General features: G+C 39.4%; 1 protein-coding gene across 1 annotated transcript in view; it reads right to left on the reverse strand.

The window, feature by feature from the left end:
* Positions 1-534: 534 nt before the first annotated feature.
* LOC137496960 (serine/threonine-protein kinase polo-like) overlaps positions 535-19,017 on the reverse strand; it is a 91,557-nt gene continuing 73,074 nt past the window's right edge. The window contains exons 9-10 of the mRNA XM_068225150.1: positions 7,196-7,442; positions 535-1,117 (exon numbers count right to left, since the gene is read on the reverse strand). Of these exons, the coding sequence (XP_068081251.1) occupies positions 920-1,117; positions 7,196-7,442 (445 nt within the window). The 3' untranslated portion in view covers positions 535-919. The remainder of the gene's footprint in view (positions 1,118-7,195; positions 7,443-19,017) is intronic.

The following is a 19,017-nucleotide window of genomic DNA, read 5'->3' on the forward strand; positions in this document are numbered from 1 at the left end:
ATTCCCGTTCCGGTCGCATGTCGGGGGAGACCCGACACGGCATTTTATTGCCCTCCGCTCGTCTGCCGTCTCTTAGCAGACAAAATACACGATGTTATACTGTACTGCCATCTTTTGGTTCCGCGTGGAACTTTGTAGAATCCAGATACTATTCGACAATCAGTCAAAAATCCAATATTTAGATGGCAGTGTAGCCGTCAGCTGTCAAATCACGCACATGAAAGCTCGAGCGATAGTAAACAAACATGGCCGCCATGTGCTCTTCTAGTCATATATATGTTGTATATGTCAGGCAACACACAAAACCTCAGTATTTTCGCACCTCTGCTCCTAATGAATATATCTAATAGCATTTCACGATGCCTAAAAGTGAACAGACGATGGTCGGTTTGTGTACCGTAACCCAACATGTACCTGATGCTGACGGCTGGCACAATTATAAATCAACAGATTCAGATTTCAAGAAATTGCCGTTTACAGTGGTTTCAGCCTACAAACTACCGCGAGGTATGAAAACAGAGACTGAATAGTTTTTCAATTGCTTTTTAGCGATAATTTGTACACTAAATTATTAAAGAAACCAATCGGTATGCGATAACGGTAATAATAATAATAATATTAATAATGCAAAATAATTCGTCTTAAATTCCACATATTGCTTTTATTTGCTCCCATATAGCTTGCTGTAAACGTGCATAGCCTAACTACATCATTTAAAAGCAAGTGCTATCTCCAAAATCGTGAAAGATTAATACAGGTCATATAAGATAAAAATGTACATTTAAAATACGAGTAGTAGAGGCAACACAGAGAACTTTAATTCGAGGGGTAAGGGTTAAACCAATTAAAATTACAATTGTAATCAGCAGGGCTAAAATATACACAGAACAGAACAGAAACAGAAACAGGGTTTTAACACTCACTGCACCTTATATCGAATCTCCATGATTGTCAAGTACAACAGCGCATGCTTCAACCTTTCCTCCAATGCAGCACTGCAACCATTTTCACGAATTGTAGAGAAGCAGTAGGTCTGGAAATTCTTTTTATCGTCAATGTACGTCACGGCACCCATGTGTGGACATAGTATAATTACTGTGTTGTCGGTGAAATTTACCTGCAACAAGCACAGCACAGGTTTTACATCTAACCCAGCACATCGAGGACGGGTTTGAAATGAAGAAGATTACTGGTGTGGCTTTTGTGGACCTCTCAGCCGCCTACGATACAGTAAATCACAGGATATTATTACACAAACTTTATAGAATGATTACAGACATCAAGGTAACCAAGATGATAGCTACTCTCCTGGAAAATCGTTGCTTTTTTGTCGAATTTCAAGGACGCCGAAGCAGATGGAGGAATCAAAGGAATGGACTACCTCAAGGCAGTGTACTGGCTCCTATTCTTTTCAACATCTACACTAATGACCAGCCATTACCAGAAAATACTAAAAGCTTTATCTATGCCGATGACCTTGCACTTACTACTCAAACTGATACCTTTCATGAAGCAGAGATCTTTTTAACTGCTGCATTAGAAGAGCTAGGTACCTATTATGAGAAAAACCAACTCAAACCAAATCCAGCCAAGACTCAAATTTGTGCGTTCCATCTGCGGCATGCGCAGGCCTCTCAGAAACTCTAAGTACTATGGAAGGGGAACTTACTGGAACACTGCCTTACACCAAAGTACCTGGGAGTTATGCTGGATCGCACATTAACAAATAAGAAACATTGCCAAAACCTGAAACAAAAGATAGCTGCCAGAAACAACATTCTACGAAAGTTATCAGGAACAAGTTGGGGAACACAACCACAAACGATTAGAACATCAGCTCTAGCTCTATGCTATTCTGCAGGAGAATATGCCTCCCCGGTTTGGTACAGGTCAGCTCATACGAAGCAGGTCGACATCGCTTTAAACGAAAGCTGCAGGATCATTACTGGATGTCTGAAACCTACACCCATTCAGAAGGTCCAACTTTTAGCTGGTATTGCTCCCGGTGAGATTCGTAGGGAGGTAGCAGCTAACAAAGAAAGGCTCCAGGCATCTTCTTCAGAAGCAAATCCTCTCTATGGATACCACCCAGCCACACAGAGGCTAAAATCTAGGAAAAGTTTTCTCCGCACATCAGTTAACCTTGAGGGGAAAGCAGAGAATGCTAGAGTCACAATGTAGAAAGAAAGAATCCACCACCTTTCCAACTGGATAGAGCCGAAGGAAAGTCTTCCATGTGGACAATAGGAGAAGTGGACAGTATGGAAAGCCCTTAACAGACTCCGTACAGAAGTCGGCAGAACCAAAGTAAACTTGCGGAAGTGGGGCTTCTCAAGTGATTCATCACTTTGTGATTGCGGAGAGCAGCAGACGATCCAACATCTATGTCAGTGTGTTTTATGTCCTTCAATGTGCACTATGAAAGACTTGATTGCAGCCTCCCCCAACGCTATTGACGTCGCCCAATACTGGGCAAGCATCATCTAGCTCTCTAATATTGTTACTCTATCTGCGATTGTATAATAGACTTGTATATTTGTATAGTAGGAATGTAGATATCTTGTTGGTTTTTGTTAAATATCTGTAAGTAAAGTTGATACTTCTGACACGAATAAAGAAAGACCTGCAACAAATGTTTAAATGTTAAACATTAAATACTCCATTAGAACATTAGCGTAACCAAAAGGAAGAGAAATATTTTGAGGCAGAAGTATGAACATTGAGGTTCAAATTACTACTCTAGAATTTGTGTATTGGCCCCACATGCAATAGCCACAGATTTTTTAACCTTGGAACAGCCTTGCCTCGGCAGTGGGTATGACAAAGGCAGCAATAATTAAAAAACATGTTATATACCATCTATTGCTAGCGTAGGGTTGTAGCGACCCCATCGTCCAGTGGGAAACCACTGCACTCAGCTACCCGAGTACTGGCGGGAAAACCATAACGTTTGCGGGGTATGGAGGAAATGCCTACTCCCAGTCCTGAACAAGTAGGATGAACTTGTAGCGTTTCATTTATCACCAATTCATACTTCATTAATTACCTTTCCAGATCACATCTGGAATTGTAAAGCCTGACATCGGTCAGAAATGTTTCGATCGAAAGGTCAGACAATCAATGATGATGAGTCTTCTAATGAATAAATCCACCGCTGTGGACAAAGAACAACAAGGATCGGCACAAAGATGCCATTCGGAATCGGTGGGGTGTCAAGTAGAAGACCTAGGCGAGTCGCAGCGCCTGGAAGGATGTAAAGGAGAGGGCATATAAGTCTCTGGTAAGACCCCAACTAGAGTATGGTTCCAGTGTATGGGACCCTCACCAGGATTACCTGATCCCAGAACTGGAAAAATCCAAAGAAAAGCAGCTCGATTTGTTCTGGGTGATTTCCGACAAAAGAGTAGCGTTACAAAAATGTTGCAATGTTTGGGTTCGGAAGAATTGAGAGAAAGAAGAAGAGCTGCTCGACTAAGTGGTATGTTCCGAGCTGTCAGCGGAGAGATGGCGTGCAATGACATTAGTAGACGAATAAGTTTGAATGGCGTTTATAAAAGTAGGAAAGATCACAATATGAAGATAAAGTAAGAATTCAAGAGGACAAACTGGGGCAAATATTCATTTATAGGAAGGGGAGTTAGGGATTGGAATAACTTACCAAGGGAGATGTTCAATAAATTTCCAATTTCTTTGAAATCATTTAGGAAAAGGCTAGGAAAGCAACAGATAGGGAATCTGCCACCTGGGCAACTGCCCTAAATGCAGATCAGTATTGATTGATTGATTGATTGATTGATTGAACAGACAATCAACAGACAGCTGACAGACAGTGGACAAATCCAACAATGTAAGAAGAAACTTAAGTTCTACAAACTAGGAAAATTTTCATATTTTGCAACATTAAACATTAATTCAATAAGTAAGGTGGGCAAGTTGAAACATGTAACTGATGTCATAGACCAACATAGAATTTTAATAATGGCTTTACAAGAACTTAGGAACACAGACCAGGACCCAATTGAATCAGGAGGTTATCCTCTCTGCAAAGGACCTCCAGGACAGAGAGTAATGGAGAATGTCCCCCAATTTGGTGTAGGTTTTGTTGTTCATAGTAACATAATAGACTCAATTGAAGATTTTTCTTCAAACTCTTCGAGGATGGCACTTCTAACAGTTAAAGTAGGGAATAAAACGTATACTTTAATAAATGTCCATGCACCAATAAATGACAAAAACAATAAAGATAAAGAGTTGAAAACTTTTGGGAAGAACTTGATTACATATTATCGAAGATCCCTGATGAGCATATAAAAATCTTACTTGGAGATTTCAATGCTAAAATAGGCAGAGAAAAGAAGTATCGCACAGTTGTAGGAAAATGGCCAGCTCATAAATTAATGAACAAAAATGGCCAAAGATTAATTGAACTTTGTACAGATCATAGACTCATTTTGGAAACCATCAGATTCATGAGGCGACCACATAAATTTATGACATGGAAATGCCCTAACGTAAAATTGGGAGAGTTTCAGATTGATCATGTAGCTCTGGATAAAGATTATCATAAAGAAATTTATAATATCAGAGTCCTCCGTGGGGTAGACATTGACTCGGATCATTATAGATCAAAAATAAAAATCAAGTTAACACCAAAAAGGAAACAAACGTAATCATCTCAAAGCAAGGAGAAAATATTATCCCAGTTACTTAATAAATAATATATTTAGAGATCCAAAACACCTTTAAATGACAAATTAGAGACGATCAACAAACTTAAAACCACAGCTGAAGAAATCGCTCCAATTAAAAGGAGAAAGAAACGTGCGTGGTGGAACGGGGAATGTGACAAAGCAATTCAAGCAAGGCACAAGGCATGGTTAAACGATCAGAGGAAAACAGAAAAATCTCGAGAAGAACTACTTTCTCCAAGTCAAAGAAAACAGCTACCAAATGCTGTTTGCGAAGAAACGCATCCTGGACAGAGTTCTCTAGGTGTATCAAGTGGTCAGGGGTCGACAGGCTCGAAAACCACACTGGTACTCGGACAAGAGTCCTTGTTTCTCCAGACGCCACACAAGTCTGCGATTTACCATCCTCTCCTCCACGCGGTAATCGCCAGCCTTCTTAAACCTCAGTACATTTAAACAGTTAGGTACAAATCCATTTGCGGTACCGGCATGTAGCACAATTCTTCCCCTTCCTTTCCATTGGGCACTGCCGTTGTACCTTCCACCTTCTGTCCAGCCTTTTCCTACGGTATGGTTTGCGAGTATCAATGGCGAGAAGTGAAATTGCGATGTGGTGCTGCCGGTTTTTAAAGAATGTTATGAAGGAAAAATTTGATTTGATTAATTCAGGACAAAGTTCCGACAATGGCAGTCGATTCTTGCCGAGTGGTTAAGGAGGCCCAACATTCCTGTGAGGGACGATATGAAGAAAGGTGAACTGTTGTGGCAAGTGAAAGAAAACCAGCCACAATTTCCAGTGTATGTCGTGGACGAAATTGCAAGACTTCATGGACATAAAGTTATTCAACTTCCACTTTATCATTGTCATTTCAATGCAATAGAGAAAATCTGGGCTCAGATTAAGGGTTATGTTGAAAGCAAAAATAAGCGGTTTACTGTACCCAAGATGGAAAACATGCTGGACGAAGCTGTGGCGAATGTTAGTGCTGATTGATTGTGTGGTTTGCATTGATCCACGTTTCATCTAACCACACACGGCTTGTGCTAAAGGAAGCTAGGTAGCACCGTTCTCCTTTTCTTTCTCAAAGTACTCGCACACATAGGACAATTTCACGGGCCTGGCTTCTCAAGGGCATGCCTTGTTCCGCACGTAGCGATTTTTTGCCACTTGTCTTTCCCGAACTACACTGAGACAAGAGACGCTTGAAGATCTGGTAGTGGTAGTGTTTTTTCCTGTGGACTTTAGTAGACGCTACGCCACATGGAGCGAGCCTATATATGTGTGCGCGTGCAACGTATTTCTCAGCTTGCTTGTTATGGAGTGATGGACGAAACATTGTGCGTGCGCGCTATGAGTTTGTTTTTAATGTGCATGAGTTTGCGGTTACTGATCACTGATAATGAGGTTGCTGTTAAAGATGATTAGCCACTGCAAAGCCTTTGCTGTACGAGTTCTTCACGGGTGCATTACTGCACAATTACCGAGTCATGACGAGTGCATTACTCATTATGTTACATTCCCGGTGAGCGGTTGGCGGAAGACGCTACACGGTGTTTTTTTGTGAGTAAGACTATAGATTCCTCTCTGAGGAAATGCACATTGTGGGCAGTCTTTTATATGTGTAATTTGGAGGTATCGTGTTGTGCACAGAATTTATTACGACTTGACGGAAACGTAGCCGAGGTGTTTATTACTTGCTCATTCTTTGAATAATACGACATGCTTGCCGTTATTTATTAATCCCGCAGCAGACATTTTACATTGTGGATGTGTCTAGCTTAGTAACAGAGTATAGTGAGGTGGTTGGGTTTGTTTTTTTTTGTACAGTTATGACATGCAGAAAGATTCCACAGTGATGATGCCATTGTGTTAAAGTATTTAAGGTTAGGAAGGGACAGTCTTCATATCCAAAGGGTAATCAGTTTGAAGCTTGGCCTTCAGAATTATGTACAGCTGTAGTGTATAGTTTGTAGATGTTTGTGTAGGTCTACTGTATGCTGGTTTCACCACGTGAAGATAATTGTTGGTTTTAGTTTTGTTTTATTTTATTTTGGGGAGTAAATTGATGTAGTGAAACTTGTGGTAAATATTTTATAAGTGGAGTCAGGAAAAACCTGGCATGCTACCTAAAGTTAATTTCAGGTGTAAATAGCAACAGGTAAGGTTGTAAAGTACGCCTGCAGCTTCGTCAGCCTGATGACTGTTGCATTGGGAGAGGGAGTTGCTCGTTGCCCTACAAATTATTCCTGTAATTGTTTTTGCAGGTGGCAGCCAATCTTGTTATTTATACTTATCCTAGTGACCATTTACTCATTTGGTATCTTCAATAGCTTGTAGATGTTACATGTTTACCGCGGACGAATTGCATCAGCTGTTCTCACGGACGTAGCGCACTGGCAACAGAGGAAAGGCGATGCTCATTTGTTTTGCAAAACTTCAATTTAGAAGTAAGGCCGTGCCGAGTTTAGCGACTATATTATGTACTCTTACAACGAATATGACTTACCTGTAACGTTCCATTATTTAAGTGCATGAGGACAGCCTTGGATGTGTCCAGCCATTGGAACATGCATGGTATGCGACTTAATGAATCACTTTCACGCGAAGCGACTCCACCTGTCCTGGAGGGCTTCAGTTTCACGAATAAGTTGCGGAAAAGGGTAAGCAACCCCATCTTCTTCTTCAGGGCGTAAGGAAATTCTGTCATGGTGTGGTACGATTCCTCACCCGCATCCGTATAGTAGTGAACATTCCTAGCAAAAAATAAATAAAATAAATAAAAAAATTACTTACTCTTAATATCACAAAATAAAAGCCAAATATATCTAAGATAGCAACCTGTTCAATGAGTGTAAAGGCAAAAGAAAAAAGAAAACCTAAAGGGTAGAATTTAAACTTTGGTATTATTTGCTGTCAACATGTTTGACATTGTGGTAGGATTATCAGTTGGTAGGGGTGGAGATGGTTTGTAATAGTCGTATGTGAAATGACGTACCTTGCCATTGATGCTTTCACGGCCCATGCTTACAGATATGATATAGGCTTTTGGGCTTATGACGTGTCAAGAAAATAAGGTGAAATTCTTTACGTCTCGCAGAGAACTGTGCTCTGCGCCATCAGAAGAAAGATCTCAACTGTCTATGAGAAAGGCTTCTTAAACAATGAGCTTTTGAATTTAGGTGTTATAATACAAGTGGAAAAGGTACGGTCATTCGTCATCAGATGGCTCCCTGGACGCGGTACAGCGCTAGCGTTTGAAGCGGAAGCTAACGGAACCATCAGAAACAGTCTAAGAGAGTCGCATAACATGTGTGCGTCACATGACTGACAAGCCTGGAATGAAACATCTGGCGATTAGGAGTGTACAAATTTGGAAAAGACCGAGACGAAATAACAATAGTGAAGGGACAGGGAAGGGAACTACCTACGTAAATCCTTAATGGCTGGCAACAAGGTATTATTTAATTGATAGCCAGTGTCCCTATTGAAATTGTTAGGATTTCTACGTATTTCCACAGCTTCCCGTATAATCCTGGACCTGCAGTGTCTAGTGTGGGTAAGACTTGAGCATCTTGGAATACGACAATGACCTGACGATAGAGCGTGCTCAGCTATTGCTGATTTGTCTGGCTGGTCGAGACGAATATTACGTTCATGTTCCTTGACATGGGTACCAATGGACCGGCATGTTTGGCCGAAGTATACCTTACCGCAAGTACAGGGAATTTCGTATACCCCAGGATGTAAAGTGGGGACAATTTGTCCTTGGTTTTACCCAGACTGTGAGCAATTTTAGTGGCGGTGCCAAAGACTGTTTTTATATTGTGTTTGCGGAGGACCTTGGCAATTCGATCTGTAGTGTTGTGAATGTAAGGCAAGTAGGCAGTTCCCTTCACTTCTTCCTTCTGTGCTCTCTGCTTGGTTGTTTCTCTGGTATGCAGGGCTCTATGAATCTGCAAATAGCTGTAACAATTACCCTTGAACTTGACTCAGCGTGTGTCCATGTCCACCTGGATATCTGATGGCTCACGAATTCGTCTCTCCCTCTAGACGAGTGTCGTGAGAATGCCTCGTTTTTGTGCTGGATAGTAGCGAGAATCTGTGTAACCGCTTGTTTCGGGACAATTTACAGTTACCATAATAACAACAATAATATAGAAATAACCAGTAATAAATAATAATGATAATGTGATAGGAAAATGACGCAGTGGCGGAGAATTCATATAAACCAAATACAGGGAACACTTACAGGCCTAAAAATGACAACTAAGACAGGATGTGGAAGCTGCGGGAAGCCCTTATCGAGGTCCATGGGAACGTATGACGTTATGGGGGAGAAAAGATTTACAAGAAACACCCTCTAGCTCAACTATATTAAAAATGACAAGAAAGTTTTACAAAATACAGTTCCACGACACGGAAACTAGACATACTTAAGTAACTTAACATAAAATTTGATTTAACAAGAAGGTGATGCTACCTTAAAGGTATAGTTTAAAGCGAAAGTATTTAATGGATGAAAGAATTAAAAGTACGGCAATTGGAACCTAAGGTAAACTCGGACTCATCAAATCAAACTTTTAAGATGACATTAAGCGAAGAAATAATGAACCACAAAAGGAATTAAACTAAATGAAACGAAACCGGAAAACATTGAGAATAACATTGCAAAAACACTGAAATAACTCTTACTTCGGAAAGGCAGGAGTTCCCGAGGGTAGCCCTCGAGCGCGAACGCTCGCGAGGGTGGTCGGATGGAAAATGACGCCGAGCACACGCATCATTTTTCGAAGCCGGCCACAAGGCCGGAAATGGCCCGATTACAATCAACCAATAAGATCAAACTTACCCTAGATTCCTGGACCTTTTTGCCAATAGGAACTCTCGTTACCATATACGGTCATTTTAACATCGTTAGCAATTGCACAAGTTCTGGAACATTACGATTACAACACAAATTTCATCATAGGAAACCGCGCTTGCAGCACAGGTACAGGATGCTCCAAAATAAATCACCCCACAAATCTTACATCAGATTACATAAAAACTACATTTTAAAAAAATCACTTCAAAGCACTTTTGCATGTTGCAATGTTCATACAGTTCAAAATTTCTTGCGGTTACATGAAATTCCAGTAGAGTCCAGAGTTGCAAAAAAAATTAAATCCTTCAGACAAATAAAAAAAATTAAAATTTACATTTCCAAACACACTGTAGTTTCAGTTCTCCGTCCCACCAACCGGTGACATTCTCCTCCTCCCAAAGTCGAGCTCAGCTCGAAGAAAAAAAAAAAAAAAAAAAAAAAAATTACCCAAAATAACAAAATTTAAATGAACTTAAAATGGGAGGCTTAATGAAGATCTGAATATTTTCACAACGGCACAAATTGCACCACACCACAATTTCTGCAAACTTCTTCTATAGCTCGAAGGGATCCATTCAGGTCAAAGGGTGGTCTTTCTTGCCTATTGTCAACGAGAATGTCTCCTTTTAAGCTATTATATAAGTCGGACAATGTGTTAATCTTCCAAACAGTGCTTCTCGCAGTTATGTGTGTGTATTTTCAACCTGAGTGGAAAGACTATGACATTATTAGTGAGCTGATGTCAGGGCTATCCAAAATAAGGAAAACAGATCATCTTATTCTTGCTGGTGATCTTAACTGTCGGATTGATATCTCAAATAAAAAAGCAGATGCTGTAATATCCTATTTGGAGTCTGAAGGTTTCTCACTACTCAATGAACGGACCGAGAAAACATACTTTTGCCCCAGTGGAAGTAGCTCGATCGACCTGATTTTCAGTAACAGGATTGGACCAAGAACAATAAGACCCTCAGTATTAAGAGATGTGGCAATTAGGAAACACCTGCCTGTAGAAATTACTCTCAGGCTTCATCGACCCACCTATCATCATCGCCCCCCTGAAACCACCGGTGCGGAAACTGGATTTGTTCTAACTGGAAGCTTACTCTGATTCGGTGAAAGCGATTATGGAAACATCTCGGCGACCTGAATGGATCCCTTCGAGCTATAGAAGATATCATCAAGGATTCTGTTATACCAAGAAGTTTGCAGGAAAGGAAAGCTAAGCGCTGGTTTAACCGAACTTGCTACATTAAAAGGAAAGAAACGTTACGGGCCCTTCATCAAGTAATGGAAAGCCAAACTCAGGAAAGACTCACAGAATATGCAGTAAGAAGAAAAGAATACAAAAGGGTAGTTAAAGAAGGAAAGAAACAGTTCCAGAAAATATCTGAGGAAAATCTACTAAAGAAAGCCGAAGAAGAGCCTTTTTCAATTCTGAAGCATAGGCAGCCAAAATTCACAAGACAGATCCCATTGGAAGTCTGGGAAGATCACTTCACCTCACTACTCCAAGCAAAAGAGACGCGAGACTTGATCGACGAAGACGGCAATGACAGAGCTCCAATCAAACTTTTTACGACAGATGAATTAGAAGACATCGTCCGGAACAGTAAAAACGGTAAAGCAGGGGGACCTGATAATATATTTTACGAACATATTAAAGACAGCTGGGCTATACTAAAGGACTCAATTACAGAACTCTTGAATCAATGTCTCAGACAAGGGAAAATTCCAGATAAGTGGAGAGAATCAACTATAAAGGTGATGTATAAAGGCAAAGGAGATGTGAACAACCCAGATTCATACCGAGGAATTGCTTTAGAGTGTACACTTTTGAAGATATTAACGAAGGCTCTAGCAAACCGTCTGAATGATCTACTAGATGACAAATTACCGGAAGAACAATTCGGGTTCAGAAGAGGTCGTTCAACTTTGCAGGCAGTACATTGTTTGATGGAAGACATTCAAGAGGCACTTAAAGTACAGAAAGGAAAATTGTATGCAGTGTTTGTTGACTTTCGCAAAGCATTCGATTCTACAAGTAGGAAATTGATCCTCCAGAAATTAAGAGAGATTTGCGGTGAAAACTGTTACATAAAATTGATACAAAATATATTATCGGAAAATTATGTAAGAATTGATGATGACTTAACAAAGTCTAAGCCAATCCTACAGACTATAGGAGTTCTTCAAGGAGATCCTTTGAGTCCACTATTCTTTAATGTCGCAACATATGACATAACGAAAGCCATCGTTACAGAGCAGACAAGTATCTATCTATACGCAGACATGGTTATTGTCGCGTCTTGTAGAGAAGAACTACAAACAGCACTTGATAGACTGTCAAAATGGTGTGAAGAGGCCGGTTTGGAAGTTAACAAAGAGAAAACAGTAGTGATGGCTTTTAGAAGAGGAGGAAAACGAGCGGCTGCAGATACTTTCTATTTTGAAGATTCTCTTCTAAATTCTGTGAACTCTTTCAAATACCTTGGAATAACTCTCCAAATGAACGGCAAAACATTCTCAGCTCACGTGAAAGAAAGATCTCTTGCAGCAATAATAGCAATAAATGATATAGAGCACATCGATCAATTATCAATTGAGACAGCAATGAAACTGTTTCATCTAAAGATTATTCCAATTGCAACTTACGGTTTAGAATTAATATGGACCTTCTTGAAAAAGAAAGACCTAAAGGAATTAGAAAGGGTTAAAGCTACCTTCCTTAAACGAATCCTTTGTGTGTCTAAATACACGCCTTCCAGACTTGTTTACGAACTGACAAGAGAACTGTTTTTCATCGAAGACCTACGGTTTTCTATGAACCTGCAATCGACGACAGAATACCAAGACTTCCTGCATAATTTGAAATTTAAAAAGACCGAAATATGGAGTGACTTCTACACAACCGACGCAATGACTACAACTGACTGGCAACAAAGTTGTTTTGAACTGAGACACGCGGTGACCCGTGCAGCGGTCCACGGATTTCACCACAAGGCTTGTGCTACTCTCCGCTTTCACGATCCGAATAGTGACTGTGTATGTCGATGGTGCAATAGACTTTGTGGCCGTTACCACGCTTTGGAGTGTCCAAAGAGAGCCTACTCTCTGAAAAGTCTCTGTAGTGAATAGTGCTATGTATTCTATTATTTTATTTGACCATTGGTTGCAATAAAGATTTATTAAAATGGGAGGCTTAATGAAGATCTGAATATTTTCACAACACCACAAATTGCACCACACCACAATTTCTTATCGTTCTCTTCAAAACCCAGTAGAGCGTAGGTATCGCTGTCAAACAAAGTCGCTGACCGTGGCCGTTGCCAACGTCTCCATCCCTATTGCAGTCCAACCATTGCTCACTTACAGCCTCAGCACAGCCCACCCAACTTAGTGAACAGGTCCATAACTGGCGAAGGTAGGTGGCACAGCAGAGACTACTGCCACCATTAAACAGCTTTCCATTCCACCATCAGACATTAGTGGCCAATAGGTGCGTTGCAGACTCCAAATAGATATCCCAGGTTGAAAAGTCAGTGGCATAGCAGTAACTGGAACATAAACATACGCAGCAGAAATTTGGAACTGAAGAACTTAGGCCACTGGCCTGAACTATTGATGACTTTAAAAGTAGCCTTGAGTTTCGAGGGTGGGATTTTTTTGTGTTTTTTCATTAACAATTACAAGCCTCCTTAGGGAGATTCCCTCTCATGTTTCTGGAAAAACCCAGCCCTCCTGGCAAGTGCTATTTCAGAATTTCAAAATTTAGGAAAATTAAAAAAAACTAAAAGAAAATTTGCCAGAGTTTACCCTAGTGCCAAAACATTATAAAATCCCTAACTAATCATGAATAAACTTCTGAACTTACTCCAACAGACATTACATTAAATTATATCTAATATGATTATAAATAACCCTGCCCATTACAACCAAAGTGACTTAACTAAATAATAAACTATAAAACCCGAAAAATGGCGCGCACTAATTAATTTAAAATTTGCTTACAACTAATTCCTTATAACTACCAAATTAAGTTACCGTGTGCATTCTTAATCACCCAACATTAAGGAACAGAACGAAACAAATAAACGGAAGATTTAGAATGTTACAAGGGAACTCAAAACTGAGAAATAATTCATTACGTTAGCTTGCAACCACTTTCAATGAATTGGATAGTAAGTCACTATTTATTTACCATGCCATGTACTTATGAAATTTTTACATAGATAAACTCACATTACGTATTACGTGTCACACCAGTCAAATTAAGGCGCAATTAAGCCAGGAATATCAAATCAAAATCATATTACTTTAACAACAGGAACTCAAAAATGAAAAAACAAAGTCGATGCAAGAGTGCACATGCAGACATCCAACTCACTGATATAAGAAATAAAAAAGGTACAAGTACAACCTTCATACCAGAGATTACCAGATAACCGCACGACACACAAGACTACCAAGCTTATCCGTCCTTCGACATACACACAGACATCAAACCACCAAAACAAGTGCGACGATCACTGAATCAGCATAACCAACGAATGGTAAAAGGCACGGACGACCTCAATACTGACTCATCACATGACATACAAACACAATACACATACACACACAAAAAAACCTCTGTGCAATGACATATCAAGAAGTACCCACAAAATAAAAGGACAGAACATCAGAACATGACCTCAAGTACCCTTGAACTTATCACACAACAATGAGACTCTTAGGGCCAATATTGTATTCCTAGAAGAGGAATGGCCTCTCAGCACCTTAACCCTAAGTCTCAGTACACACACACATATGCCTACCAAAGGCACAATTATATACAAAATCGTAGGACAGATACAGCACAGCTACAAATTTAGAACCGTACTCAGTCTACAGAATCCCATACTTCTACAAATTGAGTACATAAATTTAGAAGACACGAACCCGTAATGCAAGAAATTTTTAAAATCGATAAAATCGAACAAAAGAAAACAAGCAGAAAAATTAACTGAATGGCTTAGCTAAATCACGATACCTTCAAAATTTGCAAGTGACAAATTTAAAACAACAGAACATTAAATCTTGGCCATCTGCAGACCTACTCTGAATTTAACAACAATTTATAGCTCAGCGTAAGAACACCAAAATGAACATTTGCAGAAAATCTTCCTAGTATTCATTCTACAATAACAAGGGACATCATTTTCCATCTAGGCACCTAATACCAAGAAAACGATTACGAGGAATCTCATACCAGATACACTAGATTTCCAACATGTCACGAGCACAAGTGCAGATCAGTAACCTGTCAAATTTGCCCAAAATGAGCCTCAGCATTACCTGGTCTAAAGATATGGTGAACACGTGTCACCCTATGAGCCTATCCAAGTCCTCATAGAACCCTCCCTAGCAAATATAGGAATACACGGGTAAATAAATATACGTGACAAGGAAACAGACCCTTACACGATGGAAAAGCACCAAACAAACTAGGAAACTTTCGAAATTTGCAGCTAGTTGGGAAACAATCACCAAAATAGTCCCATACCTACTTGGAAACGAACCCAGACCCAGCAAAAGACCAAAAACAACACATGACCGGAAATTTAAATTTAAACTGAGCTAAAACATGACGTAAAATTTACTTTAGAAGATCACACACGTAGAATAGTACCAAATATAACATACCAGGCAACAAGAAACAAAATTTAGAAAATAATTTGCCGAAACACGAGATTTACGAACAGAAAAACACTCGAAGAAATAGACAAAAATTCACAACATAACCTCAAAATTGTTACCGAAAATTTACCAAAACAGAAATTACAGAAAAACTAAGGAAACTCCGTGCTAAAATTCAACCAGAACACAATGATCACTAACAATTCACGCTACAATTTACGTATCTGGAAGAAGAAAAAGAAGATGATTACGACACGAGAAACTTTTATAAGATTGAATTGAGCGCTCATAATCTCGGAAGTTAGTCAAGCAATCATCTGTTTTCAACACAATACGCAACTCAGCTGTTTGGGAGATAACATTAGGTCATGCACTGAAGTACAGCACTTAACATAATTTAATGACATAGCCTAAAGCAACAAGTAATCCCACAGGTGTTACGATGAAAACACACGAATCGAAGAAAAAAAACTTGACATAATCAAACATATTGAAATTTATCAAAGAAGACTTTCGGAACGCGAACACAGCACACGAAATGTGAAGATATCACTTTACTACAAAACACGTGGTCAAGCGAAATCTTGCCACACAGGAAAATTTATTGAAATTAACGAAACCAAAAACTTGTTACAAATAGTGACGCACTATTTCCTCCAACCGTTAATTACAAGAGAAACACAGTAACACAAGACTGCACATCGCGGAACGAAAAACACGTGGTGAGATGAACTCGCGCAAGAATCATGAAAACAAAAGCGGGAATTAAGAAAACACATGGAACACTTACAACCTATATTCAAACTTAAAAAATTTAAAATTAATTTTAGAAAAGTTAGCCGAGGATGATCATTGTAAGCCTTCGCTCCTTTCCATAACACACGCTCTGATATCAAATGTAACCGCTTGTTTCGGGACAATTTACGGTTACCATAATAATAACAATAATATAGAAATAACCAGTAATAAATAATAATGATAATGTGATAGGAAAATGACGCAGTGGCGGAGAATTCATATAAACCAAATACAGGGAACACTTACAGGCCTAAAAATGACAACTAAGACAGGATGTGGAAGCTGCGGGAAGCCCTTATCGAGGTCCATGGGAACGTATGACGTTATGGGGGAGAAAAGATTTACAAGAAACACCCTCTAGCTCAACTATATTAAAAATGACAAGAAAGTTTTACAAAATACAGTTCCACGACACGGAAACTAGACATACTTAAGTAACTTAACATAAAATTTGATTTAACAAGAAGGTGATGCTACCTTAAAGGTATAGTTTAAAGCGAAAGTATTTAATGGATGAAAGAATTAAAAGTACGGCAATTGGAACCTAAGGTAAGCTCGGACTCATCAAATCAAACTTTTAAGATGACATTAAGCGAAGAAATAATGAACCACAAAAGGAATTAAACTAAATGAAACGAAACCGGAAAACATTGAGAATAACATTGCAAAAACACTGAAATAACTCTTACTCTTCGGAAAGGCAGGAGTTCCCGAGGGTAGCCCTCGAACGCGAACGCTCGCGAGGGTGGTCGGATGGAAAATGACGCCGAGCACACGCATCATTTTTCGAAGCCGGCCACAAGGCCGGAAATGGCCCGATTACAATCAACCAATAAGATCAAACTTACCCTAGATTCCTGGACCTTTTTGCCAATAGGAACTCTCGTTACCATATATGGTCATTTTAACATCGTTAGCAATTGCACAAGTTCTGGAACATTACGATTACAACACAAATTTCATCATAGGAAACCGCGCTTGCAGCACAGGTACAGGATGCTCCAAAATAAATCACCCCACAAATCTTACATCAGATTACATAAAAACTACATTTAAAAAAAATCACTTCAAAGCACTTTTGCATGTTGCAATGTTCATACAGTTCAAAATTTCTTGCGGTTACATGAAATTCCAGTAGAGTCCAGAGTTGCAAAAAAAATTAAATCCTTCAGACAAATAAAAAAAATTAAAATTTACATTTCCAAACACACTGTAGTTTCAGTTCTCCGTCCCACCAACCGGTGACAATCTGCATGAAGATAGCATGGAGGCATGGAGGTATGTTGATGCATTTGTGGTCTGGACAGAAGGTCCTGAGAAACTTCATCCATTTGTAAACCACCTAAATCAGGAACATCCTTCAATTAAATTCACTATGGAGATGAGTCAGACGGATGCCTTCTTTTCTTGGATGTTCTGTTAACCCTCGAAGTGGCGGTCATTTATCCTGTAATGGCAGCGATATTTTACCGGCGTTGCAGACTCTTAGTATAAATTGTGTTAAAAATCGCTGACTTGTTATACATACATAAACAGCACACCCTTTTATCCTCAAAAGTACAAGGAATAAGATGATGATGATACTAAAGCTGTTATTTATCATCCACAAAGTGTAAGACCAAAAATATGTTGAATTTGTTTATATTATTTATTTTTGCAAAAGTTTTGCTATATATAAAATGTTTATATTTAGGTAAATTAAAAAAAAAGTACATATACAAAAGAAGCACCAGTTCATAGTAAATAGGTGCGTACCAGAATATAGTTTATAATACTGTTCTTAGCTGGAAAAATTATACAACAATTGTATGTTACCACTTGTACATTTCACTCAGTCACTTGGGTGGGTCTTTCTTTTTACTCCATGACTGTGAGGCCTCCAGAAGTGCACTAGTTTATAACACCCCTGGTGAATACCACCATTACATCCTCGACACCTTCTTCTTCTTTACTTTCAAGCACTCAACACATAGGCGATTGTTATTCTGTGGCAATATTTCGAGAGCATGAGAGGGGCCTCCTGCATGACCTGTTGGCCTCACAACTGGAATTGGGAACTGTTCATTTAGCAATCCCCTAACTATAGTGGTCATGAAGTCTCATCTTGCTAAAGGCTTATCAGTGTTCTTTATGTACAGAACGTATGTGTTAAATAATGTCATATCTAGAAGATTTGAAAAAACTGCTTCCAGTACCTTCTAGTGGGTCTGGAACAAGTGGCATGGAAAATGCACTTACCTTTATTATCTACACCTCCCATGAAGTTATTGTACTTATGAATCAGTAGTGGTTTCAACCCCTCATTTCCCTCAGTGTAACATCCCGTTGTGAGACAATAAACTGGTTTCCTTGTTTTCGTCTCTTTATAAGCAACCAGTAGAACGTCACCTTGCCTAAAGTAAACGATTTGCCTAGGTTCATGTTTTGTACCTAAAACAATCTGAGACAGTCCCTTTGAAGATTTACTCACTGTTCCTGTGAGGAAATGATTCAGTATTGCTGAGATGAATGCATATCAACACTTCAGATTGATATCAGAAGGAAAACTGGCGACTAAATATAGCTGGCTCAGCTGAGACATTCGTGTGGCCGGCCGCTGAGTATGTAGCAGCTAGCACAAGACAGCGGAATTATGACGCTACTTTGGCAACAATTTACACTAGATTCGTGTAAGATGTTATTATACAAACTATTTCATTATGGCCGAACATTTCTCCTTCAATTGATTCGTAATTAGCACATTTCGATGAATAATAATATTATCGAAATAAAATAAAGAGCATGTCAAAACGCCTGATATCAGGCGTTGCCACTGGGCAAACGCATAAAATGCCTGATATCAGGCGCTTGCCACTTGGAGGGTTAAGAAAGAAACCAGACAGCTCCTTAGGAAGTACCATCTATCGTAAGCCAACCCACACAAATCGCTATCTTCATGCAGATTCTCACCACCATCCAGCACAAAAACAAGGCATTCGCACGACACT

This window comes from Anabrus simplex, chromosome 1 (genome assembly GCF_040414725.1).
Source record: "Anabrus simplex isolate iqAnaSimp1 chromosome 1, ASM4041472v1, whole genome shotgun sequence".
NCBI lineage: Eukaryota > Metazoa > Arthropoda > Insecta > Orthoptera > Tettigoniidae > Anabrus > Anabrus simplex.